Here is a 27,053-nt window from a genome sequence, read left to right as displayed (position 1 = left end):
CCTCAACAGTTCAGAGCTGTTTTGGTGGCACTACAGGGACCCACACACTGTTAGGCAGGTGGTTTTGATTTTGTGGTTGATCAGTGTTAGTAGGGCTGCTTTATGCCAGATTATTAATTATTGTACTGCTGTTCCAGAAACAACACTGCTTCCAGAAATAAATGTTAGATTCAGGGAGCCAAAATGCTCATTATTACTGCCACGAGAGGCCTTAGCAAATGTTTTCAAGGCCTTGGAGTCCAAATTTGTGTTTGAAATAAACTGCAGCATTTATGAGTGAAGTATCTTTTATTAAAGCCCCTTCAGAGCCATGCGTCGTACTTTTTCAAGTTAAAAGTGACAGCCATTTTATTCAGTTTTGTTTTCTAAGCCTGACAAGAAAATTTAAAAACAAATATACTTAAGTGTATATTTTAAAATGTCCAGTCTGTTCTCAGGCTATGATGATTATATAGAGGCCTGGATGACTGTGAATGTCAGAGGTATGACAAAAGGAAACAGTAAGAACAATAAAATTAACTACTCTGTAATAAAGTGATTGTGTTCAAAATTTGCTGTGAATTAGTAGCAATGGAAACACTGGCAGCCTTCATCTGGCATCATCTGCTGAAACCTGGGCATAATGCCTACAGACTCGCTAGGATAAGTATGGCTTTTCTGTGGTCATATTAGCATTCCATACCTTTGATTTGGTTTACTGTGCAGAAGCAGGACACAGTACATACCATTTTGAAAATGTCCCAGACTCATTTGTCAGTCATGCTTGCCCTGAATTGTCAAAAAGCATTTATTTTATGGCTCAATAACAAAGCAAGCATTTGGATTTTACTGTGTACCTCTTGACTAGTGATGAGCAAACTTTGTGGAGTTTGTTTTGCTGAGTGTTTGTTTGGCAAACTAACGAAAAAGTTTGAGAAGTCTGAGTTCTGCAAAATGCATTTAAATCAACTGGAGGAACTGAATTAGTTTTTGAGTGGATTATAATGGTGCAATGGTCTTTTAATTGTCCGGGAGGGTTAGTAAAGCATCTGCCAACTAAAAATGTGATCCGAGCTGGGAGGCAGCAATAATTTTTTTTTTTTTTTTTAAATTTGGGCTCAGTGTTCAAATCTAGGGGCACACTTTAGCTCTGCCATAAAACAATGGCATGAGACTGGCTTGTTCTGTTGTTTGAAGCCATGGCTCTGGGTGGAGCTGGAAAGCTTGTTTTTTTTTTTTTTGTTTCCCATCTCTCTGCAAGCGCTTTGCAGTTCCATGAAGAAGAAAATAATGAAAGATTTAGTACTGTTTACAGGGCATTTTTGTTATTTCACAGGGCCTGGAGGGAAGGGATCCAAACTAGCCATGTAGCACTGCCAGTGAACAGGGATCAGGAATATATATTTAGTATCTGGTGGAGGTACTTATAATATTGTCATTGCTGTCAGCTAATTTACCCCTCAAATGAATTTTTTTTTTTTTTTTAAATGCATGCAGGGTGGGATTTGGGTTTTACTGCTTAGTGATCTCGCACATGGCCAAAGTACTTTGGCATAGAATCTTGCAGTATGCATGTGTAAAGTTCCACACATGGCTGCCACACAACTCTGTGGTTTCATGCTAGCCTTGCATAGCGTCAAAGGCAGGGGGGAAAAATGTTCGTACAGTGCAAATCTCCAGAAACATATTTGGTGAACAATGTCACAGGTGAATATAGCCTATTCACTGTGAAAAATACTTTGGCAAATTTCAACAATCAACACTGCCTATGACATATTTCAAAATTTGAAACCAGATGCATTTCTGTTACAACACTGGAAAAGTTTGCTTTTTTGGAATGGGATAAGCAGAGCAATTGTATAAACATTTATTTCTAAAAAATGGCACAATCGGGCAGTATGTTTCATGTCAGTGTAACTGGCTTAGCTCGACAGTTTGTGGAAAGTGGTTTAAATATCCATAAAGTAATTCACATTCATAATGTACCATAATTCTGTCAAAATTCAAATCTACTGATAAGCAGTCTTTTACCTGCTTTTGCACTCTCCTTTAAATAGAAGTGTATTTTGCCCATCATTAAAGCTGCCTGCATTGGCTCTTGCCTCAAAATGTTCAACAGTATATCACACGTTACTGGCTTAAAGAATAATCCAGCCACTAAGGGGTGTGCGTGTGTGTGTGGTGGTTTATTTTTTTGGCCTCTTGTACACTGTCAATAAGCCCTATAAAAATCTTGAGAACAAATTTAAAAGATATACTGTACACTAGCATAAACATATGTTTTTGTCATATTTATAAGTTAATGTTTTAAGTCATTTAACAAAAGATTAGATAGATTAAAATAGATTAGATTTTTTCAAAAGACTTGATTTACAAAAAGACTTGCACAACACAAAAATTCTTTCAGTTTTTATTAACTCTATTATTATCACTTGCATTACTTTGTCTAATCTTTGTAATACGTAGATTGAGGATATGTATAGGAACATAAATGTAACCCTTTACTGAAGAAAATGAAGCAAGGAAAATAATGTAAATACGTAAATGTGCCGAAAGTCTCTAGCACTCAATGTTTATTTTGAGTGTTTCAAATATTATTGATCTAAAATAGTTAAAGGAGAAATGACTTGTCATTGACCACCTGAAATTCCACAGAGGGTAAATGCAAATTAATGGAGGTTTGCTTCACTTACAACTCATTCCCCCTGGCTGTGTTTTAAATACACAGCAATGTTTTAATATTTTACAGGTGTAGGAGGTAATTTCCCATTAGCTCTCGCTGAGAATTTCCTCCCACATCCTAAAAATGTGCAGATTAGGTTAATTTGCAACTTTAAATTGGCCCCATATGACAGAGTATGAACATATGTATAAATCGGCAACTTCAGGGCTGGTTTCCTGCATTCTGCTCACTCCTGTCAAAACAGACCCACGACCTTGAACTGTTGTAATTAATAAATGAATGGATTCTTTAGAATGATTCCACATTTTTGTGTATGCTATGGATTTAAATTTTTGAGGTGTGGGATTTTAAATGCATTTATATATAGAATTTTACTGGTTTTATAAATGACTTTAAAATGAATGAATTCATTTCAGTTATTATAGGACCTTTTTTTTCCTCTTCTGTTATGATACACAAGTTGAGACTCTCTTAGTAAGATAGAGATATGCTCACATATTAGTTTAAGGTACCAAAGTAAGCTGTTCAGCAGTTATGCCCCATCAGATCCTACCCTAAGAAATGCATTTATATGATTGGGGGGTTATTCTGAATCCAAAAATGTCTGATTTAATAAGAAAACATTTTACTCGAATAAGGCCAAGCCTGGTGCATACCTCAAAAATATGACCCATTATGTCGATTCCTGACAACAGTATTAACTCAGATACATTTCAAGAAAAATGTGACATTTGTAGTTGACACAGACCATAATGAGTGTATTTTATCAATTGCTAACTTCCATTCATTATCTAAAGAAAATTAGCTATCTGAAAGATCCCGTTTCCAGTACTGTCTGAGATTATCTAGTAGTACACTCTCTTGAAAAAGCTGATAAAAAGTAAACATACTGCCTATATTGTCATCTCTGCTAGACAGTATAGCTTCCATAGCAGATTTTAGGAAAGGTTTAGGAATGTTTACCAGTTTTCTTTAGCAGTCTCTTTAACATGTGGGTAAAAAGTGTGTTTAAAGAAAAGTTTTTAATTTTGAGACCAAATTATGGAAAGGAAGCTTTTTTTTAGGTTTTGTCCAATTATATTTTGAATTCAGAAAGATGCATTATTTTTACAAAAAGATTTATGAGGTATATGAGAGAGAGAGAGAGGAAGAGTTAGCAGTGCAGTCATCTTTCAGATGGTGGTTCTTTTTCGGGCATGGATGAGTTTGTGTTCTGGTGACTCTAGGTTCCTCTTGTAATTCACACTTTCAGCTGCCCTGGCCTGATGAACTACAGGAACACATACTCACTTAGTTGACTGCTGCTAGGACTGGTTCTGGTTCCCTGCAACCTTGATCTAAAAGAAGCCTGATTAGAATATGGATGAATGGGCAAATAAATCACATATACTTGAACAGAAAAACCTGAAAATGTGTGTGTATATATCATCCATGATTGTTTAACAAATACTGAACCTGTCAAGTCTTGTGTAACAGTTATTCTTACCATCCCTTATGCAATCAAACGTACTGTACTGTCTGCTAGGTTTCACTGACAGGACCCCTAGATTTTGAAATATCTGTCATCCCTGATGTATTAGAATATGACACATTTACACACGTATTTAAATTACAGGAGATAAATGTATATTTTAAGGCAAACAAAGGTGACTGTAAAGAGAGATTATTTCTGGCTGCTCTTGAATCCAATGTGTTTCATAAAATTAGATGAGTGCCTTTATCATTAGATCCAGAGTTCCATGTCATGCCTTTTTGTCTCAAATATGAAAATACTATCAATTTTTTTTCTTTCAGAAGGGATGTGTAAATGCATTACATTGATGTAACACTGTGAAAATGTCAAAAAAAAAAAAGCCATACCCTTGAAGATGATGTATGCGCCTCTAACAAATACATAGTGTCTGTCGTACAGTTAGTAATTGTTACCCTTATCTTGATACTGTGTTTTATGTGGTGCCAAGTATCGTAACATATTTGTGTAAAATAGTGACATTGCTTAGTCTCATGCCCTTATACATGTAACTGCATGCAAATAATCTTATTCCATTTGCTGTCCTTACATGGTACTCTTCAAAAATTATGAAATGGCTCACTTGCTAAAGTATGCAGAAGGGGTCTTTGCTTTGACTTGCTGTGTCATATAAAGAAATCTGGGGATATCCAGTATTACATTCTGAAATACTGTATTGACTTAATACCTTTTAGGAAAAAAACTATTGACTGCTTATTAGTATGAAAAATACCGTATACATGAACCATTACCGACACACTGTTTATGGTGTGCAGGAAAGTAAAAATGAACCTCAATGTTGACCTTTTTTTAATAGAAGATTGTTATCTTCAGTCAATTAATGCTTAAATATAGTGTGTGTAAATATATCAGGAATCTGCAGCAAGTGTATTTATCTATTAACTGCTGCCAATCAGATATTTGGCAGCATTAAGCATGTCAGTATTTCTTTGATTAATAGTTATATCAGCAGGGACAAAAATAAGTTTTAGTTGGTAAGTTGAAGAGAGGGTGTCTATCTATCAAGCAAAATATATCCACAAAGCGTGTTTTAATATGTAGGTCAGCTCACTATGAAAAAGTAGCAAATCCAGATATGCTGAGTTGATATAAATGTATCACACACCCTCTTTTCTTGAAATAATTTCTAAAATTTCACACATGGGATAAGCTTACTATGCTTAGGGAAAACATTGTTTGGCAAAAAGCAGCTGCAGACAACTGAATCCTGACTGTTTGCATTGCTTACATTCTTGTAGCTTACTCTCCCACCCATGAAACCTGTCACAAAATTCTTGTATTACAGCAGAAACACATGGAAAGTTGTTAGCAGCGAGGACTTTTTGTTAATGTTTAGTGAACTCAAGAATGTTTTGATCATTTTATTAATGAGTGATGTAATTTTAGTTGAAAAATGCTTCTCAAGAAGGCAAACCATTTTGTTGCCCTTAGAGTGAAGTATGTCCATGAAAAATATAGATGGCTTGCTAAAAAAAAGTCTAATATAAAATATTACCGAAAAAGGTGTATATATAAAAATAAAAATTTGTTATTCTAAATATTTGGCAGTGATCTAATTTTTCATTTATACTAGTACTAACCGTCCCTGTCACATAGCCATACCATTCACACATATACAAACACACATTCTTAGGAATACATGATTCTCTTATTTCCTGTGTTTTGCTGGATGCTGCCTAGTAGACGACAAAGTAATGGACCAAGCAGGTTCAGAAAAATCTGTAGATGGAGTACTGGAAACATGTTGCCTAAAGGTGTGCTACAAAAGAAAGGTTTAACCCAATCTTGTGTCCATGAATGGGAGTGCATAAGATATGCACCACCTCTATTCATTCACAATAATAACTTTATGCTTGCTTTTTTTTTTTTTTACATTTTTTTTTTTTTTACTTTACTAGTATTTGAAGAAAATAACATTTCATACAATCATGTCAAACTTAACAAACCATAATTCAACCTCTGCCCAAGTGAAAGAGGAAAGATTATAACATTGGTGGGGGGGGGGGAGAGAATGTCCTATTCCCCATGATAAATACTCATTCTAAGATTTGATTAATTAGACCTTGCCATATTTATATTAAAAAAAAAAAAAAAAACAAACAAAAAAAAAAAAACTTTTTAACAGAGTCTTTTAAGTGACAATTTCCCCCCAATTACAAATAGTAATTGTGAATTTCCCCTTGGTATTAATAAAGTATCTATCTATCTCTATCTCTGACTTATAATAGGGGGGCAGGGGTTCTTCCAGTTAAGCAGGATAAGTCTACATGCTAGTAGTGTGGTATAAGCAATTCCAATCAATTTGTCCTTCTCCACTTTAAGACCATCTGGGAGTCCACCAAACAAAACTGTTATTGGGTTGGGAATGATAGTGACACCAAGGCTGTCTGATAGGCATTCAAAGATGTTTGTCCAGAATTATGTTAATTTGGTACACACCCAAAACTTGAGTCCTGGAGAGGCTGGAAATTGCAGCGTCCATAAGTTAAGTCTTGCCCACGATGCATATTGGATGATTTAAAATTAGATAAATGCTGTCAATTAACAGATTGTAGGTTGAATGATTGAATGCTTTTGTACATATGGAGCTGGAATATTCTATGCATGGTTGCCTTCCACTCCTTTTCTGAGATGTTAAGTAAAAGATCCTTTCAACATTGTACCCTGGGATTTTTAAAAGGAAGAAACTTCAAGAAGTTTTTATATGTTGTCTTTAAGACTGATCAGTATTGCCTCTGGATTGAAATGGTTGGGAGATGAGGAAATGGGCAAGTTACTGATCTGAAAGTAGTGGAAATGATGTTGCATTATATGAACACAATTTTATCTATATACAAATTGTGTTTTAATCCCGGACAATTTCCAAACATTAATACTGTTTAGGTTTGAGAGGGTATAAAAAGCTGATTATCACGTAAAGGTGCAACAAGAAAGACCTTCTCTGCCTTTTTTTATATATTTTTTTTAATTTTAATTAGAAATGGATAACATTTCATACAGTCAAGTCAAAATTTAACAAAACAAAATTCAACCCTCCCCCGAAAGAAAAAGGATTCAGCAACCAAAGCTACTCTGTAAAATGGGCAAGAAAAGAAGGGTATCCTTTTCGTTAGAATGTAAGCTTTGCTCTAAAATGTTATTGATTAGATCCTGCCATATTTAAAAAAAAAAAAAAAAAAGAAAAAAGTTTTGAACAGATCCTCTATGTGAGAATTACATTTTTTCTAATTTCAAATAGTACAGAACATCGGTTACCAAATAACTTAAGAGTGGTGGGGTGTGATTCTTCCAGTTGAGCAAGATAAGTCTATGTGCTAGTAGTATAGTAAAGGAAATTACAGTGTGTTTGTACTTCTCCACTTTTAGGCTGTCTGGGAGTACACCAAACACAGCTGTTAATGGATTAGGAGTGATTGTGACACCAAGGCTGTCTGAAAGGCATTTAAAAATCTTGGTCCAAAATGATGTTACTTTGGTGCAGGCCCAAAACATATGGCCCAGTGAGGATGGAACTTGATTGACCTGGAAACATTTTGGACAATTTTAAATGAGATAAATGCACTTAATAAAAGATTTCAAGTTGAATGGCTAAATGCTTTGCATATATGGAGCTCGAGTGTATTCTGTTCATGGCTGCCTTCCACTCTTTTTCTGAAATATTGAGTGACCGATTGAGTGACCCCAATATACTCTGGTGTCTTTGAAAGGAAGAGACTTTAAAATATGTTATAAATTGCTAGAAATGCTGTCTTCAAGACTGATCAATAAATCTTCTGGACTAGAACTAAGTGGAAGGTAAGGAAAATTGGGCAGGTTCTGTTTAACAAAGTTTCTAGTTTGAAAGTAGTGAAAGAGCTGTGTTGATGAGAACTTGTATTTGAAGCATAATTGTTCATAGGATGTGAACACATTATCTATGTACAAGTCTGTTTTGATTCCGGATGTTTTCCAGACATTAAATAGTGAATATGTTTGAGAGGGTGAAAAAAGGTGGTTGATGTGTAGAGGTGCAACAGATAAAAGCTTCTCATTCTTAAAGTGCTTCTCAAATTGGTTTCATATTCTGAGAGAATGAAGTGCAATTAGATTGTTTGTGTAATGACAGTAGTTTGTATTACCTGGGGCATGGAACACAGATATAAAATCTTGCAAGTACTTCTTTATATTCCGTTGCAGACCAGGCTTCTGGATATTCATCAATCTGAGTCGATGTCCAGGACTTTACATCTTTTATATTTGCCGCCTAGTAATAAAATTGAAACATGGGTAGTGCCATGCCCCCTTCTGTTTTAAGTTGCTGTAGAGTTGCTTTTAGATGTATGGATGTTTCAAATTCCAAATAAATTAAGTTATGATTGAGTCTAATTTCTTAAAAAAGATATTTTTAATGTATATGGGGATGGTTTGAAATGGGAACAGCAACTTGGGAAGGATGTTCACCTTAACAATGTTGCTTCTTCCTACTAACATAAGGTGGAGAGTACAACATCTAGTCATGTCTTGTTGAATTTTTTCCAAGCAAACAGCAAAATTTTATTGAAAAACAGCTTTGTATTTACTTGCAGTATTTACCCCTAGAAATTTAAACTGATCTGATAGGATAAATGGGAAGGTGTCCAGTCCGATATTATGTGCTGGAGAATTCACTGGAAAAAGCGCACCTTTATTCAAAATGATTTTAAGTCCAGATATTTTTTTGAAAATCTGCTAATGCTTTTAGGAATGCTGGCGCAGAATTTTGTGGGTCTGATATATACAGTACCATATCATCTGCATATTTTCTGTCTCTGAAAATCCCCTTTATCTCTGATGCATTTTGAAAGTATACAGCCAATGGTTCAGTGGCGATTGCAAAGAGCAAAGGTGATATGGGGCATCCTTGTTGAGTACCACGTTCTAGTTTGAAGTTATCTAAAATAATGTTAATATGAACTGAGGCTTCTGAACTAGTATAAAGTAGTTTGTTCCATGCACGTATGTTGGGGCCAAACCTAAATTTGTACAATGTGGGGAATAGGTAGTCCTATTCAACCATATCAAATGTCTTTTCTGCATCTTAAGATAAAAGGATCTCTGGGGTGTTAGATATACAGTAGACCCCCGCGAAGTCGCGGTTCAGAATTCGCAGATTTTTCCTTAGAACCGAACTAATAATTGTTAGCGGAAACCGCAAATATCCTCCCCAATTTTTATGGCTTTTTTTGTGGCAATACTGTATTGTAGAGAGAACAGGAAGCAGCTGTAGAGAAAACTGCGACTTGAGATGGTGAAAATAGCCAATAGAATTTGAAACTGCAACTCCCAGCAGTCCCTGCAGTGACTCTGATTGGTCTTCTGCTGATGGTGATGGAGCTGTTGAGGTCAAAGGATGTCAGTGCGGCATTTAAAAGGGGGACCGGTGACCAAAAGCAAAAAAACAAAAATTTTTGTAATTTGTTTCAAGTTCCTGTCTGTCTGCCTTCTGTTGGGTTACCTGTACTTATTCATTTTGTCCTGCATCATTTCGTGTGTCTGGATTGTCTGCCTGTGTACATGAGGACTGTAAGTGGATTCATGGCCATCCTGCAAAGAAAGGAGTGCCCCTGAACCCGTCCACCCGTCTCACCATTTCAGCAACTACTGGTAGGACTATTTATTTTCATCACTACATTTCATTCGTTGCAGTTTTTCATTAACTTTTTCATAATTTCATGTTTGTGCTTTGTTGTATTTAATGTGTAATTGCTGTAAGGGGAACAGGGGTGGTATCGTTGTTTTCTTATTTCATTTGTTTTCATTACATTGTTTATTTGCTGTTTGATTGCCGGTTTGCTTTTGTTTTTGTCTCTGTTTGTGAGTGCACGCGTCAGTCAAAGCTGGAATCTCCACCATAAAAATAAATCACCGTCTTCTCGATTGCGGCTTCTCCCGCGACGCTACGATTACTTAAAAGCCTGAACCGTACCTGTCCTTTTTGGCTGATTGCTTTGTTTCTCACTCCTCCCCCAGACATTCTCTGCTACTATGATGTCTGTCTATTCTTTAATCGTTAACTAACTGCATGCTGAGCACCTTTTACTTCTGAAAGAGACATGTTTGTTTGAAGTGTTTGAATAAAGTTCCTGTCTCTACAATCTCCTGTGTTTGTGTGCAATTCTGTGACCCAAGCTGCACTAAGACTAGCCTGCAAGCATCCGCGCTTAACTCTGTGTGCTTTCGTGCAGCCAGTTTAATGTGCAGTTGGCTCAGTGATTTACATCAATGGCGTCCGTTGCACTTTGTACATATTGTTCCAGTAGTTTTTTAAATAGTTTTTACAGTTTATTAGCAGTGTGTAAAATGATCAGTGTTGTAGTAATTGTGATGCTGTTTGCATGAAAATAAGTGTTCCATTAAAATTTCACTTTGTTAATTATGACGTTTACTTAAAGTGCAGCAAAAAATTATTTGGCGTCCAGGGATGCATTAACGCCCAAGTATGTGGCAGTTTAACGATTAAAGCCCCAAGATACTGCCGAAACGAGCTGCACCGTCGAAGGCTTCTGGCAATGAAAACACGCTTGCATGAATTACAATACATATAGAGGTAACATCGATATTTTACATTCTAGCACTGCAGGAGACATAGCAGTACAGTATACAGGTTTATCTTTACACTCTTTATTTTTAGGTAATGTATTAAGCAGAGTTTGAAATTAAAGTATTTTGGGGGCATATTTAGGGTTTCAACTATGAAAATAGGCATTTTTTTAACTACATCCAAAATTCGTGGTTTTTCACAATTTGCGGGTGCTCTAAGAACGTAACCCCCGTGAATTTTGGGGGTGTACTGTAATATATTCACCTATTATATCTAACAAATGTCGAAGGTTAGATGTTAAGTGTCTGCCTTTGATAAATCCTGTTTGGCTTTGCGTTATTACAGAAGGAAGCACTTTCTCAAACCTTCTGCCTAGAACTTTGGAGAGTATCTTAACATTGTTAATCAGATAAGATATTGATCTGTATGATGCACATTGTAGTAGGTCCTTGTTCTTCTTAGGACAAATGGTAATTCATGCTTGGCGAAAAGTTTGAGGTACGATTTTTTTTGTCTTTAGCTTTTATAAACATTGCTAATAATAGTAGAGCTAACTTATTTGAGAGTCCTTTATAAAACTCCACTGGGTAGCCATCAGGGATTGCTGCTTTTCCACTTTGAAGTGAGTTTATAGCATCTAGTAATTCTGAAAGTGTCAGAGGTTTATCCACTTCCACAGCACTAAGAGTATCTAGCTGTGGTATCTCTGATGAATCAAAAAAACGATTAGATTGTGTCATCTTCTTTAAACTGAGTAGAATATAGGGACTTGTAGTACTGTCTAAATGTATCAGTTATATTTTTATGGTCAATAATTTTATCTCCGTATGTGGTGTGTGTTGTTGTTATTGCATTACAGACTTCCAGCTTGTGGATTTGTTGGGCTGAGATCTTATTGACCTTTTCTCCATGTTCATAATAATGATGTCACGTTTTAAAGATAAGCTATTCTGTTTCTTTAGTAGTCAAGTGGTTAATTTGTGATTGCAAAACCTGTCTCTTTCTATAGAGTGCCTCATTTGGAGACCTGGGGCATCATGTACAAACGGGGCGTACACACAAATATGTTGTGTAAGTCCATTTCCACGCTCAAATCGCAATGTATAAAGCCTAAACTTGGCATAAAGTCACGCACATTTTCACGGTAGCTCCAACCCTGGCATACGCAAGTTCTCCGCTTGGTTTTGCAAACTGGAGGCACCCAACGTCAAAGCAGTACTACTGTTCCTGTGTGGGTTACCCTTTCTTTTTTTAGATCCACATCCCTGACGTGGCTTTATCATATACACTGAAACTAACTGCATATTGTTTATTAGTTTAAGGCATCTGATTGTAATTAACCTGTAACAAAAAATGATTCAGGGAATAGCCAAAGTATTCCAAATACCATAGCTGCTTTAGTGTTGTTACTCTCACTGCACCTTTTTCTTCTTTCAGCTGCTCCAGTTAGGGGTTGCCACAGTGGATCATCTTTTTCCATATTACTCTCACTACACCACTCGGAGTATTTATATCGCTATATGTGAGTGTGGAATCACCGATCTACAGCAGCTGATCGGAAAGAGAATTATCGGTATACGGCATCAAGCACATGCTGCCTGTTTGAGCTGCTCTCATGCGGAAAATGCTTCAAAGCCTTTCCTGTAGGAACCTCGCGGTTCAGAAACAGTTTCATCCCAAGAACTATAAACGCACTCAATCAGTCCATCAAGTGCTCCTGGTAGAACTGTTTGTACTTATAAGTACAATTACCTCACTGTAAACTTGCACTACAGTTATAATATTGCACAACCTGAGCCACTTTATAAAGTGCGTATTTACATATGATGATGATATCATTTTTAAGATGAAATGCAGCAAAATATCTTTATTATACAGATAAAACTTTAACTTCATTTAAATAATCTATATTGTTAATAATTAAACATGTGAGGACATGGTGCCACAGCACTAGCAAGGAGCTGGCGCTCCATTCACGGATTGTTCCTGCCTAGCGCTGTATTCTTGCTGGTGCAGATGCGACACTGGAAGGATAGATGGATAGAAGAATAATTAAACACGTACTACGAAGATATTTCAATGTTCCTTAAAAGTTTTGAAGAATCGGTGTTCTAAACTTACAGATGGCTTAACGTCTATTACAGAGCTGATTGTGTGGCGATTTGGGCATTTGGAGAAATAAAAGTAAGGACAGGAATTGGGGGTTAGTACGTTTGAAAGAGACAGTACTGCTGCAATAAATTTTCATCGAAGGTCGTGCATGGCGCAGCAAGCATCTTGCATGAGACATGAACAATCACTGTGCCACTGTGTTCCCATGTTTAATAACATGCTTTAACTCCTATCATCATGAAAATGATATCAAGTATACATCTCAGTATTTTAATTATTCAGAGAGCTGTAATATCACGAATGTAATGGATTCTGTGTCCTGTCAGAGGAAGAGAAAGCCTGGAAGCACATAGTGATTCACACATATAGAGCACAGAGAAGATCAAATACAAAACAAAGCATTTAAGGTGCTACTTTAGTTATGATGGGATTTGAGAAACTAGTAAATTAAATGATTTTTAAGATGAAGTTTATGATGTTCTACTTTAATGAAAAAAATAAACTACGTGATTTAAAGTGGAAATTTAGAGATTAAATTTGACATTTCATGCTTTTAATAATAATACTAATAATTCATGTAGCGCTTTTCTCAGTATTCAAAGCGCTATCCAAACAGGGAGGAACCGGGAAGTGAACCCACAGTCTCCTTACTGCAAAGCAGCAGCATTTTCTCTGTACTCTAATAAACTTTCATATGACACTCAGACGGTGGGCTACGACTCGCCTTTTCACGGCGACTTTGATATGTGACAACTTTTTTTATTGTGGGCACTGTGTGACTTTGTGAACTTCAGCTTTCGAGTTTCTCCGCCACTCTGTCACTCGATCAACTTCCTTTTGTTGTTTATACCACTGTTTAAACCAACAAATAGTACATTTTTCCTTGCCTCCACTTGGTATTCGCTGAAATTCTTCTGTTTTCCCTCGTGCTTTTGCCATTGTCTTTTCACAGAACGCTGAACTTAAGGGCTATTTATATTGATTTGCATATTCAAACGTGCATGTGCGTTTCTTTTCACGCTGCCCGGGATTTATGTAGCAGAAGAATGTGGAAGTTGGCGTTCACACAGATTTATGCATCTGGATTTTTTTTTGTGCATACGAACATTTCCACTTTTGTGCTTACGCCATGTTATAGCGCTATGAGTTCTACGCATGGCGTTATACATGAGGCCCCTGGTGTATTCTAGATTTGTTGTGGTAATTTCGCTGATCAACTCCGCCACCTTCTTGGTTTCCAATTTGTTTTTATAAGAAAGCTATGAAATAATCTGTCCTCTTAAAAATGCCTTCAGTTTTTCCCAGAGTATACCTGCTAAGACCTCTGAGGATGCATTTGTCTTCAGAAAATAATCAAATTGCTTGGATATGAATTATGTACACTTATCATCAACTAATGACGGGGTTAAGACGCCAGCTACGAGGTGAGTGTGTGGGATTCCGTAATCTAAGCTCCAAGATCAGAGGGGCATGTATTAGAGATAACAATAATGTTATACTTACAAGATTTGATTGTGGGCAAAAAAGTGTGAGGAAATAATCAATTCTTGAATAACAATAATATATGGGTGAGGAGGAGTAGTATGCTCTTAGGTTAGGATTTAAGAACCTCCGTGGGTCAGATAAGTTATGATCCATTACAAACTTTGTAATTATCTTTGCGGTATTAGATGTTATCCCCATTGTATCTGAGGATCTATCCAGGTCTGGATTTAAAACACAAAGTCTCTGGCCATAATTATTATAATTTTGAGTGTTCACATTAGGGATAGATGCAAAAACATTTTAGAAGAAAGCTCTGTCAGCCATGTTTAGGTGCATAGATATTAATCAAAATCATTAATCATTATCCGTATTAGATACATTGCCTGTCACCATGACATATTGCCCTTCAGAATCAGATATTGCATATGACACTGCAAATGGGATAGTTCTGAGTATTAAGATTGCCATACCTATGGTTTTCTTTATATAGCTAGAATGAAAAATTTGGCCAGACCACACTTTGCAACAAACTGGTCCTTGCTTAATAAGTGAGTCTCCTGTAAAAATATTATCTTGGCATTTAGACTTGTTAAGTGCGAGAATACTTTCTCTAATTCGTGATTGAGACCCTTGACATTCCAACTCACAAAGCTCACTATTTGGTCATGGAAGTTTCTTCTAAACTTTTATTGACATTTTGTAGTCTTAGGTTAAGGTAGTACATTTTACATACAACAGCTTTGACATAGATGTCATATTATTGCAATGTGATACAGCTATGAAGCTTATTGCATTATCACTAACAGTTATTGGGGTATAAGGGATAAAATGGAAGTAGCATTGCTCTCTTTCTTCCACCCCCACCCCCATCCCCCATTGTGCCTCTGAAAGTGAGGTATATAGATACATTATCTATCTCTATCTTATATATTATCTATGTGTGTGTCATATGAAAGTTTGTGGACCCCTCTGTCTGCATAATAATTGACTCTACTTTCAACAAAAAAAGATAAGTGGTATGTCTTTCATTTCCTAGGAACATCGGAGTACTGGGGTGTTTTCCGAACAAAGATTTTTAGTGAAGCAGTATTTAGTTGTATGAAATTAAATCAAATGTGAAAAACTGGCTGTGCAAAAATGTGGGTCCCCTTGTCATTTTGCTGATTTGAATTCATGTAACTGCTCAATACTGATTACTTGGAACACCAAATTGGTTGGATTAGCTTGTTGAGCCTTGAACTTCATAGACAGGTGTGTCTAATCATGAGAAAAGGTATTTAAGGTAGTCAATTGCAAGTTGTGCTTCCTTTTGACTCTCCTCTGAAGAGTGACAGCATGGGATCCTCAAAGCAACTCTCAAAAGATCTGAAAACAAAGATTGTTCAGTATCATGGTTTAGGGGAAGGCTACAACAAGTTATCTCAAAGATTTAAACTGTCAGTTTCAACTGTAAGGAATGTAATCAGGAAATGGAAGGCCACAGGCAAAGTTGCTGTTAAACCCAGCAAGTCTGGCAGGCCAAGAAAAATACAGGAGCGGCATATGCGCAGGATTGTGAGAATGGTTACAGACAACCCACAGATCACCTCCAAAGACCTGCAAGAACATCTTGCTGCAGATGGTGTATCTGCACATCGTTCTACAATTCAGTGCAATTTGCACAAAGAACATTTGTATGGCAGGGTGATGAGAAAGAAGCCCTTTCTGCACTCACGCCACAAATGGAGTCGCTTGTTGTATGCAAATGCTCATTTAGACAAGCCAGATTAATTTTGGAATAAAGTGCTTTGGACTGATGAGACAAAAATTGAGTTATTTGGTCATAACAAAAAGCGTTTTGCATGGCGGAAGAACATCGCATTCTAAAAAAAAAAACACCTGCTACTTACTGTCAAATTTGGTGGAGGTTCCATCATGCTGTGTGGCTAGGTCAGGGACTGTGGCCTTTGTTCAAGTCGAAGGTTGGATGAATTCAACCCAATATCAACATTCTTCAGGATAATGTTCAAGTATCAGTCACAAAGTTGAAGTTATGCTGGGGTAGGATATTCCAACAAGACAATGACCCAAAACACAGTTCGAAATCTACAAAGGCATTCATGCAGAGGGAGAAGTACAATGTTCTGGAATGGCCGTCACAGTCCCCTGACTTGAATATCTTTGAAAATCTATGAGATGATTTGAAGCAGGCTGGCCATGCTTGTCAGCCATCAAATTTAACTGAACTGGAGAGATTTTGTATGGAAGAATGGTCAAAAATACCTCCATCCAGAATCTAGACACTCATCAAAGGCTATAGGAGGCGTCTAGAGGCTGTTATATTTGCAGAAGGAGGCTCCACTAAGTATTGATGTAATATCTCTGTTAAGGGGGGCCCACATTTATGCACCGGTCTAATTTTGTTATGATACATATTGCATGTTTTCTGTTAGTCCAATAAACTTGTCATTGCTGAAATACTACGGTTTCCATAAAGCATGCCATATATTAAAAGGAAGTTGCTACTTTGAAAGCTCTGCCAATGATAAACAAAAATCCAAAGAATTAAGAGGGTTCCCAAACTTTTTCATATGACTGTATATGTGTGTGTACATAATATATCTACATAGATATATAATACAATCTCCTGCGACAAGACTTTTTGGAAGATTTTTTTCAAGTCCCGTGCATCGAGACTTTGGCCATGAGATGTTTTCAAGTCACGTCCTCCTCTCAACCATAGAAAACCATGCACACTGTACTCCTCTCTCATTCATGTGAATGCTTTTGACAGACACAGTTCTTGCTCTCTTAGCTCTTATAAATTTGAACGTTTTCTTCACTTTAAAGAAGACGTATTCTGTACAAATCTTATTGAAGAATTTCATCATGAAGGGTTATCAACAGGAAAAATGAGTACACAGGCAATCCTAGCACCGAGAAACAAAGTCAAACGAATTAACGCCAAAAATGATGACGGTTACACTGCAGATTGGTTAAATGTGTTTCAATAGACTATGCTGAAACAGTTGGTGATGACCGTGCGGAAAATGTAAACATCAACTTACAATATTCCGAAGAATATCTACAACTGTTAACACCATTCGGTGTTCCTCCGCACAAATTACTGTAGAAAGAAGGATGTATCCAAGAAAGGTAATGTAGTACATCTTCAGGGGATAACCTTGGACAACAAAGGAGATCTTAACATTTTAATACGAATGGCATATTAACAGTTTCCAATTAGAATAGCTTTTGTAAAGACAATTTTCAGAGCCAAACATTTGAAAAAGTCATTTTATTTGAGAAACAAAATTTAATCCCGTACAGTTATACATGGCGTTGTCATGATGAAAGTACAAACACAGAATCACAATTTGTCAGTATTGATAAATTTAAATCAAATTTTTTACTTACCTTTTACAGTAAAAGTGTAAGTTTAAAAAGTTTGTGTGTTTAATTTCAAAGCCAAAGAGAACAAAATCGTATTACGCAATTAATAACTCTTAACGCAACATGAAACATAATTTACATTCAAATTATTACGTTTTAATATTTTTTTAATATGGTTAGTTACTCACTGTAATGTAAAATAGTAAGTTGAACATCCGCATCCCCATACACGAGCGGCAGAACCGCAAAGTGGCTAGTGCGTAGCACAAGCACTGGGGTTGGCAAGCGAAGCGAGCAGGGGGCAAGCCCCCTAGTGTTATACAGTCATGGCCGAAATTATCGGCACCCCTGGAATTTTCCTTGAAAATGCACCATTTCTCACAGAAAATTGTTGCAGTTACAAATGTTTTGGTATACACATGTTTATTTCCTTTATGTACATTGGAACAACACAAAAAAACAGAGGGAAAAAAAGCCAAATCTGACATTTTACACACAACTCAAAAACTGGGCTGGACAAAATTATTGGCACCCTCTACTTAATATTTGGTTGCACGCCCTTTGGTAAAAAAATAACTGAAATCAAGCGCTTCCTATAACCATCAAGCTTGTTACACCTCTCAACTGGAATTTCCGACCACTCTTCTTTTGCAAACTGCTCAAGGTTTCTCAGATTTGAAGGGCGCCTTCTCCCAACAGCAATTTTGAGATCTCTCCATAAGTGTTCAATCAGATTTAGAACCGGACTCATTGCTGGCCACTTCAGAACTCTCCAGCACTTTGTCTTCAACCATTTCTGAGTGCTTTTAGAGGTATGTTTGGGGTCATTGTCCTGCTGGAACACTCATGACCTCTGACGCAGACCCAGCTTTCTGATACTGGGCCCTACATTGCGCCCCAATATCTTTTGGTAGTCTTCAGATTTCATGATGCCTTGGACACAGTCAAGGCATCCAGTTCCAGAGGCAGCAAAACATCCCCGAAACATCTTGGAACCTCCACCATGTTTGACTGTAGGTACTGTGTTCTTTTCTTCGTAGGCCTCATTCCGTTTTCTGTAAACAGTAGAATGATGAGCTTTACCAAAAAGCTCTACCTTGGTCTCATCTGTCCACAAGACGTTCGCCCAGAAGGATTTTGGCTTCCTCAAGTACATTTTGGCAAACTCCAGTCTGGCTTTGTTTCAGCAGTGGGGTCCTCCTGGCTCTCCTGCCATAGTGTTTAATTTCGTTCAGATGTCGACGGATAGTTCGAGCTGACACTGTTGCACCCTGAGTCTGCAGAACAGCTTGAATATGTTTTGAAGTTGATTGGGAGTGTTTATCCACCGTTCGGACTATCCTTCGTTGCAGTCTTTTATCAATTTTTCTCTTCCGTCCACGTCCATTGAGATTAACTACAGTGCCATGTGTTGTGAACTTCTTGATTATGTTGTGCACAGTGGACAAAGGAACATGAGAATCTCTGGAGATGGACTTGTAGCCTTGAGATTGTTGATATTTTTCCACAATTTTTGTTCTTAAGTCCTCAGACAATTCTCTGCTCTTCTTTCTGTTCTCCATGCTTACTGTGGCACACTCTGACACACAACAGAAAGGTTGAGTCAACTTTTCTTCATTTTAACTGGCTTCAGGTGTGATTGAACTCACCTGTGGCAAGAAACAGGTGCTGGCAATATAGCAAACGAGCATCATATGCTTGAAATAAAACGATTTACCCACAATTTTGAAAGGGTGCCAATAATTTTGCCCGGCCCATTTTTGGAGTTCTGTGTGACATGATGTCAGATTTGGCTTTTTTCTGTTTTTTTGTGTTGCTCCAATGCATATAAAGGAAATAAACGTATATACAAAAACATATGTAATTGCAATAATTTTCTGGGAGAAATGGTGCATTTTCTGGGAAAATTCCAGGGGTGCCGATTAATTTCGGCCATGACTGTATATACCCCCTTCACCAAATTTATATTCTGTTTATTATCCTACTTTTTTAGTGATAACAGCTGCGCTGCGCAACACTTTCAAACTGCTGTGTGCTAGGGTGATTGAACGTGGGATTCAAAAGTGCTGTGTGGCACAGCTTAAAGGGAACATAGTGGTGAAGTAATCCCATGTTTATTTGAAAATTATGAAGACATAAGAGCCCAGGTCTGACTAAATGTCAACAGCAGGAAGATTTATTTGAAATTGTTTATGAAGAGTCAAAATGATAGTCCACACAATTGTTGTCTGCTCTCTGTCTTGTATATGTAGGATTTGAAAGTTTATGTATTTTCTTTCAATATCTTAAGGAAGTCCCTTTGTGCAAAGGCATGCAGAATACAGCATATACAGAGTATATGAGCTACTCAAGAAGGACATAAACAAAAATACATATTTCTTTAAATGTTGTCTTATTTTCTTATTTAGGTGAGATTACTTGCTGCTGCTAGTCACTCAAGTGACTGCACTGTTCATTAGTTTTGTTCAAAAATTGAACTACATATTTTTCAGCTTTGTGCTGCTGTTGTACATACCAAGGAATTGCTCGGAATTATGCAGCTGGGTTTAACATTGGATTTTCACCTGATTCAATGCAGGTACTTCCCTAAGAAGCCAGTGAAAATACTGAGCATTCTGTGTGTACCTAAACGACACATACCAGTTTAAAACATAGTGCTGGAATGTCAGTAGCACTGGTCTATTTTAGCATTATGTGGCTTCTTATAATGTTCCATGGTTGTTGTCCGTATGAAGCTTGCTTAGTCAAATAGCCTGTGTCAATATAAAGAAAATGAAGATGGAAATAGCATAATGTTAAAAGTACGGCTGGCAAGGTGGCATAGTGCTTAGAGCTGCTGCTTCATGAAGCCAACATCTTAGGCTCAAATCTCATATCTTGTGGTATCCTGTATGGAGTTTACCCACTCTGTCTGTTTCTGCATGGGTTTTCCTCTGTGTACTCCAGTTTCTTCCCACATCCCACAAAGACATGCAGGTTAGGTTAATTGGTGACTCTAAATTAGCTCTGTGTTGAGTGTAATTATGGGTGCATGTGAGTGGTGTTCTCTTCAGGGTTGTTTTCCTACATTGTGCCCAGTGTTGCTAGAAATATGCTCTGGTCTCCTGCAAACCAGTCGTGCATTAAGCTGGGTTGAGAATGTTAATTAATCTTTAAGCATACAGCATGTATTTTGGATGACTTTTAAAATGATTTTGTTTTTTATGCAACTTTTTGCACAAGCATTGAGGTAAAACTGCAGCTTATTGTACAATGTACATTATTTTTCTCTGTGAATCCAATAACATTGTTGTCTGTCTTTTTAATTATAGGAATTCGTATGGGAAGCATTGGTCTGTTCTTGCAATGTGCTACCTCAATCTTTTTTTCAATTGTGATGAGTAAACTAGTTTGTTTTTTTGGTTCCAAACGTGTCTACCTAGCCAGCATGGTCAGCTTCACTTTATCTGCACTTGTCATCTGCCTTTCAAAAAGCATTGTCTTGGTCACCTTTATGTCTGCACTGACTGGATTTGCCTATGCCACCCTTCAGACTTTACCTTACACCCTAACTTGTCACTACCACAAGGAGAAAGAAGTAAGTATGAAAAAAAATACAGTTCAATGTAAAAATGGTCAGGACTTAAATTACATTTAATTTTACATGTTGATACTATATTTACAGTTTTACCTCTACTCCATTGCATTCCCCTTTTATACAAAGACTTAACATTTAATTACTGTAGTTTATATTCTGACAACTACAGATCAGGCAAGGAATTTTCAAGTTTACCTAATAAGACTGATGTGTGATCTGAATATGTGTCCTTGTAGTTCAGCTTCACTGGACACTTCAGTTCCTTTCTCCTATCTGTTTTTTTTATTTTTTTATTATTATTTTACAAATGCTTCAGTTGTGGTAATGACAGAATTCTATTCCTATCTTTGTTCCACTTATCTCCTCACTTGAGTGATACAAAAATCACATTGGATAGTATTAGTGGGCCCTTTTCCTTTCCCTATCTGATCTCGCATCAAAAAATCCATGACACTGATGAAAATAATTCGTAATTCACTGGTCACTTGTATTGCTTAAAATATTTACCTTTCAGTCTTATTTTTATTATACTTGTAATGCAAAATTCTGTTAACAATCTGTAAAACAAATAGGATAAATTAAGAAGCGAATATGACTTTTTTAATGTACTAAAATTATTTTTTTTCTTTTTTTATTGGAGCCAGAGATTCATATCCCACAACATTCAGTGAGGCAATAAATGAATGCCACATTTCTTACTTTTTTTTTTTTTTTTTTTTGCCCTACTCACTGTGGTAAACTGAGATCTATGGCTGATTGCCATCTTTTAAATAATCGGCACAATCTCGTTTTTGTGTTTCGGGTGTGGTAGAGTAGTGACAGTGGTTCCTGTGTGCAACATGGGAGCAGACAGCCCTGCACTTAGAGTTGCGGGCGATCCTGCACTTGTGTACTAATTGGCAGCGGAAGCTGCTGATTGCCACAGCTGTGCCATGTCCCTGCTTTGAGAGAGAGGAAGAAAATGAACATACGAAAGAAAAGGAAAAAGGCACAGAGGTTAATGAACAGAAGATGGGAGGGAAAAGTGAGAGAGAGTGAGCAGGTATAATGTGAGGAAGCAGGTAGATGTGTGTGGAGCCTCAGGAAGAAGCATGTGGCCGGTGCTTGGGTGTCACTCCTGTTGAATGTCCTAGTCGTAAGAGCAACCACTAGGCTCAGGAGTGTCCTATCGCTGCAAAGAGCCAACAGATTGGTGAAGGTGAAAGGACAGAGTGCACTTTCGCTGGGTGGAGCATGGAAAGGCAGTGGTGTGCATAGGAGCAAGGCTATTAATAGTAGGCAAAACCATTTGATTTATATTCCACTGAATTGCCTTTAGAATGTGCAGAAATCTAGCAGTTCCCATCACCCCTGACACAGTCCAGACAAACATTTGCGCCACAACATAATTTAATACATTGTAACCAGAGTAACTGCTTAGCTGGTATTTGTTTTTACTGTGGTAATGGTATACAGAACATGGCTTCTGTTTCACTCCATACGTATATCTCAACATTCCTTTTGAAAGGTACAAAGTAAAATTTATTTTGATATCTATAAAAGTAAACGATGCTAGTTTTGAGTTTTCCACCAGGCTTTTACTAGCAGGGGTACCCAACACTGCTCAACATGAAATAAAGGTGAGGTTAGGTGAGGTCTCTAAATAAATTCCTCAGGTGGAAAGTTTTGGTCCCAAAACAAAAACCTAAACTTCTTGTGGTTAGCAACTTTGCATTCCAATACAAAGTCTCCAGAATGCCTCCTTGGGGCATTTTCTCTAACAGCTTGAAGATTCAGTCACTAAATAGTTACCTAGGAGAAGAAACTTTGAAAAGAAACTCCACCTATGATGTTTCCCTGTATAAATGGGCAAAATGCCTCACAGAAGAGGCGATTGACACAAACATAAATTGAGTTCATTTTGAACACCCATTCAGAAACATTGTATATGCTCATCCACATTGCACACCATGGAACTTCTTCTTTGGTCAAGTTTTCTCATCTGTTATAGTCTGCAAAGTCCTAAAATCATCATTTGAGAACTTAACATAATCTCTACCTATCTCCCAAAGTTGTGTGAAGGAGAAATGCACATGATGTTAAACTCTAAAATTCTACTTGAGAAAAGTAGTTAGTCATAGCAAAGGACAGCCATATCTTCCCTCATACAAGGCACGGTGAACAAAATGGCCTAAAGACAAATTCGGATGGCGGTTAAGCCATGGCATGTGCTAAGAATGAACTTAATTGAAGTTTCAGTATAATCTGTATGTAGAACTACCAGCACATTAGACCTTATTGACCTTGTGAATTTCCCCCTGGGATTAATAAAGTATCTATCTATCTATCTATCAGCTGACATTTGTTGTGTATAATACAGACCAAGTGGTCTATGCTAACTTGGCTTTTTTTTTTTCTTTTTTTTTTTTTTTAAATCCAGGTCTACATGCCAAAAATACTTTCCAAAAGTAAGCCAAAAAATGGGATGACGATCACAAGAGAGTCGGTAATTCTGACCATGGATGAACAATGTACCATGGATCATGATTTTGGACCAAATGGACATCTTTTATTTGAATCACAGAGTAGTGACTTCTATATAGCAAACAAACCCTCTACAGCAGAGTGGACGCTTTTAAGCAAGTTTTTTTCTTTCAATGGAAATTCAGTGACTGGAGCCTGTGTAGATGTAAAAGAAGATGTGGATCATGGCAAACGTGGCATTGGCCTTGATTTCGCTATCCTGGACAGCACTTTCCTCCTTTCACAGGTCTTCCCTACTTTGTTTATGGGAATGATAGTCCAGTTTACAGAGTCTGTGACAGCATACATTGCATCATCTACTATATTTGGTTTGATTGCTATTTATTTAGCTAACCATGTAGTGTTTGACCAAAAAGATTTAAAATTGTGATATTTTGTTATCTGGGTGGAAAAAAGCACACACAAAATACTGTTTTATACAATCTTCAATTTGTTTGTATTCATAAAATTATTTATATAAATAATTTTCTGTTCTATTTAAGTTAATGTTGAGGTTTTTTAGTTATAGTCACATTTTCCTTTTAATCATGAAGAACTGAAATAGCCATTGTGATTTGTCTATAGTATTTTATAGCAAACAATTACCTGTTTCAAAGAAAAATAACTTTGAAGAAAAACTGATTACAGATTAATGCCACACATTTATACTAAATGTGTATATGCATGTGTATATAATAAGTGCACAAAATGATTTCCTTTTGTTTAAGGATGGAAGTATTTTCAAAACAGTAATCCTAAAACCATAATTTGTCACCTTGCTTTTGTTCTGCAGGATTTAATTTGCTGAACACTCGGCCAAACCAGCAGTGAAATAAAAAATGAAACTCTGGTGTGGCAGTGTTTCGTACAGTTTTATATATTCCAGCGTAAAAGATTCCAGAAACATTCCAGTGTGAAACTTGTATTGTTTAAAATTGGATCAGCTATTTTGTTTTCATTTCAAATAAAATATGCCTTTTTGTTGGATGTTCTTATGTTTAGTATTGTCCCTCAGGAAGTTATGATAATTAAGAGACAGTAGACGGTAAGCTGCAGATTTAATTTCCATGCAAGCAGAAAAAAACGGTTATCTGTCACGCTTGTCTAAATGAAAATGAGAAAGGCGACTTTGTGAAGGATTTTCCTTTTTACCTCAGATTTTTGTTTTCTTCATTTGCAGTGCCTTTCAGTTTTATTATATTTATTGCTGTAAGTTTGTTTATTTTGTTCACATCTTTATCCAAGACAAATCACAGATGTTAAGATGCCAGTAAAGATATGTACAAGTATTTGTGATTTTTGGGCTAACCTGAATTTCAAAGCTGTCAGTTCTCTGTGTTTATCCCCTAAAAGTTATTGAGAATGTCTTTAATGATAGAACCTGCATAGTTGATAACTTTTTACTGAGATTGCATTTTCATCATTTGTAACTAATTATCTTCTAAACATTTTACACAAGATTGTTTTCATGTATGTCTAGTACTGTATTTATCAGAACATTACAAGGACTAGATGTACAAAGTTTCAGATCTTTGGGAATTGTAATAGCTGAAACTGAACTGTATAAAGAGAGAAAAAGGTTTCCAGCAACACATTTCTTTCACCATCTTCAAATTAGAAACTTTGTTAAACAGAACCTGCCCAATTTCCCTCATCTCCCACCTCCCTCTATGCTGGAAAATATATTCATTCGTTTCAAGGACTTAGATAGCATCTCTGCAATATAAAAAACCATTTTACAGTCCTTCCCAATCAAAGATCCAAGAGGACAATAGGAAAAGGATCTCTGCCTCAACATATCAGAAAAGGAGTGGAAGGTAGCAATTCACTCGAGCTCCATATGTGCAAAGCATACAATTATTCAACTCAAAATTTATATATCAAGCACATCTGTCTCGCTTAAAATTGTCCAAAATGTTTCCAGGGCAAGATCTAACATGCGAACGCTACAACCAAGCTCCCGCCTCACTGGGTCACATGTTTTGGGCCTGCACCAAATTAACATCATTTTGTACCAAAATTTTTAAGTGCCTTTCAGACAGCCTTGGTGTCACAATCCCTCCTAACCCATTAACAGCTGTGTTTGGTGTTCTTCCAGATGGGTTTAAAGTGGAGAAGGACAAACTGTGATTGCATTCACTACACTATTGGCATGGAGACTTATCTTGCTCAACTTGAAGAATTTTTCCAAACCTGGCAGCAGGATCTAATCAATAACATTTTAGAATAAGCTTTTAAAGCACTGAGGAAGCAGATTCTCTCCCAATTCTTTTTTTTTTCTTCTCCATTTATCTATATTCACTTATTAATCTATTTGCTTATTTTTTACTAGGTTTAAGTTTTATTCTGCTGCCCATGCTCTCTTTCTCAGGGGTGGGGGTTGATTTGTTTTCAATCCTATTCTTGTAAAATTGATGTATTTGTATGGAATGTTGTGTGATTTCAATAAAAAAAAAAAAAAAAAGAGAAAAGGCAAACTAAGTGGTAGCCATCAACCAGAAAGTATACCTGGAATTATTTGTAATGCAATTCTAAATTTAGTATTTTTACTAAAATAGGACTGTTGGAAACAATTTCCTTTAAAGAATTCCACCAGAAAATGTTCAGTTGAATTTACTTAAACAAGTAAGATTACAAGGTTTTTTTCCTCATGTTTGAGAGTTTTCTCACATCCATTGAGATTGAATTTTACCTAAACTTATTGCTGCCATTTAAAAATGTAAAACAACACCACAATTATTGCAAAATAATCTTATTTCACAAAGATATTGCCTACTGCTACCAGTAACATCATGCATGAGCATGCTTTGGTTGTTTATTGACAGTTCTTGAGGGAGACATTAAGCATGCACAATGTTTGCAGTTAAGTGTCAAGAACTGAAAAGAAGTTACAGGTATACATTTAGATTTAATCTGATTATAGTTTAGTAAGATATTTTAACATAAGGACAATGACCACACAGAGCTGTAATTCCGTTCTTATAGCACTAGGGTCTGCATGGGGTTTACACATTCTCCACATGCATTTGTGGATTGATTAGTATCCGTTGGGTGCATTTAACTGCATATGATTTCCCAGATTTCCATTCCCCCAATATCCCCAACTCGAACCCCCAAAGATTTGAGACATGAAAACAGAGGCCACTGTACTACCAGTCACTTGATTGCATGCTACACACTTGTTTAACCTCTTTCTCACTAGCTGTCACTAGACAACAGAGCAAGTATATGTACTATGTTACTAAACACAGCA

General features: G+C 36.7%; 1 protein-coding gene across 3 annotated transcripts in view; it reads left to right on the top strand.

Moving 5' to 3' along the window:
* Window positions 1-26,357, top strand: part of LOC114657329 (solute carrier family 45 member 3) — a 103,340-nt gene extending 76,983 nt beyond the window's left edge. For all 3 annotated transcript variants that reach the window (XM_028809091.2, XM_051924464.1, XM_028809098.2), the window contains 2 exons: window positions 21,033-21,298; window positions 23,718-26,357. In XM_028809091.2, the coding sequence (XP_028664924.1) occupies window positions 21,033-21,298; window positions 23,718-24,191 (740 nt within the window). In that variant the 3' untranslated portion in view covers window positions 24,192-26,357. The remainder of the gene's footprint in view (window positions 1-21,032; window positions 21,299-23,717) is intronic.
* Window positions 26,358-27,053: the final 696 nt, after the last annotated feature.

Source organism: Erpetoichthys calabaricus, chromosome 1, assembly GCF_900747795.2.
Source record: "Erpetoichthys calabaricus chromosome 1, fErpCal1.3, whole genome shotgun sequence".
Classification (NCBI taxonomy): domain Eukaryota; kingdom Metazoa; phylum Chordata; class Cladistia; order Polypteriformes; family Polypteridae; genus Erpetoichthys; species Erpetoichthys calabaricus.
This window is presented reverse-complemented; position numbering and strand designations above follow the sequence as displayed.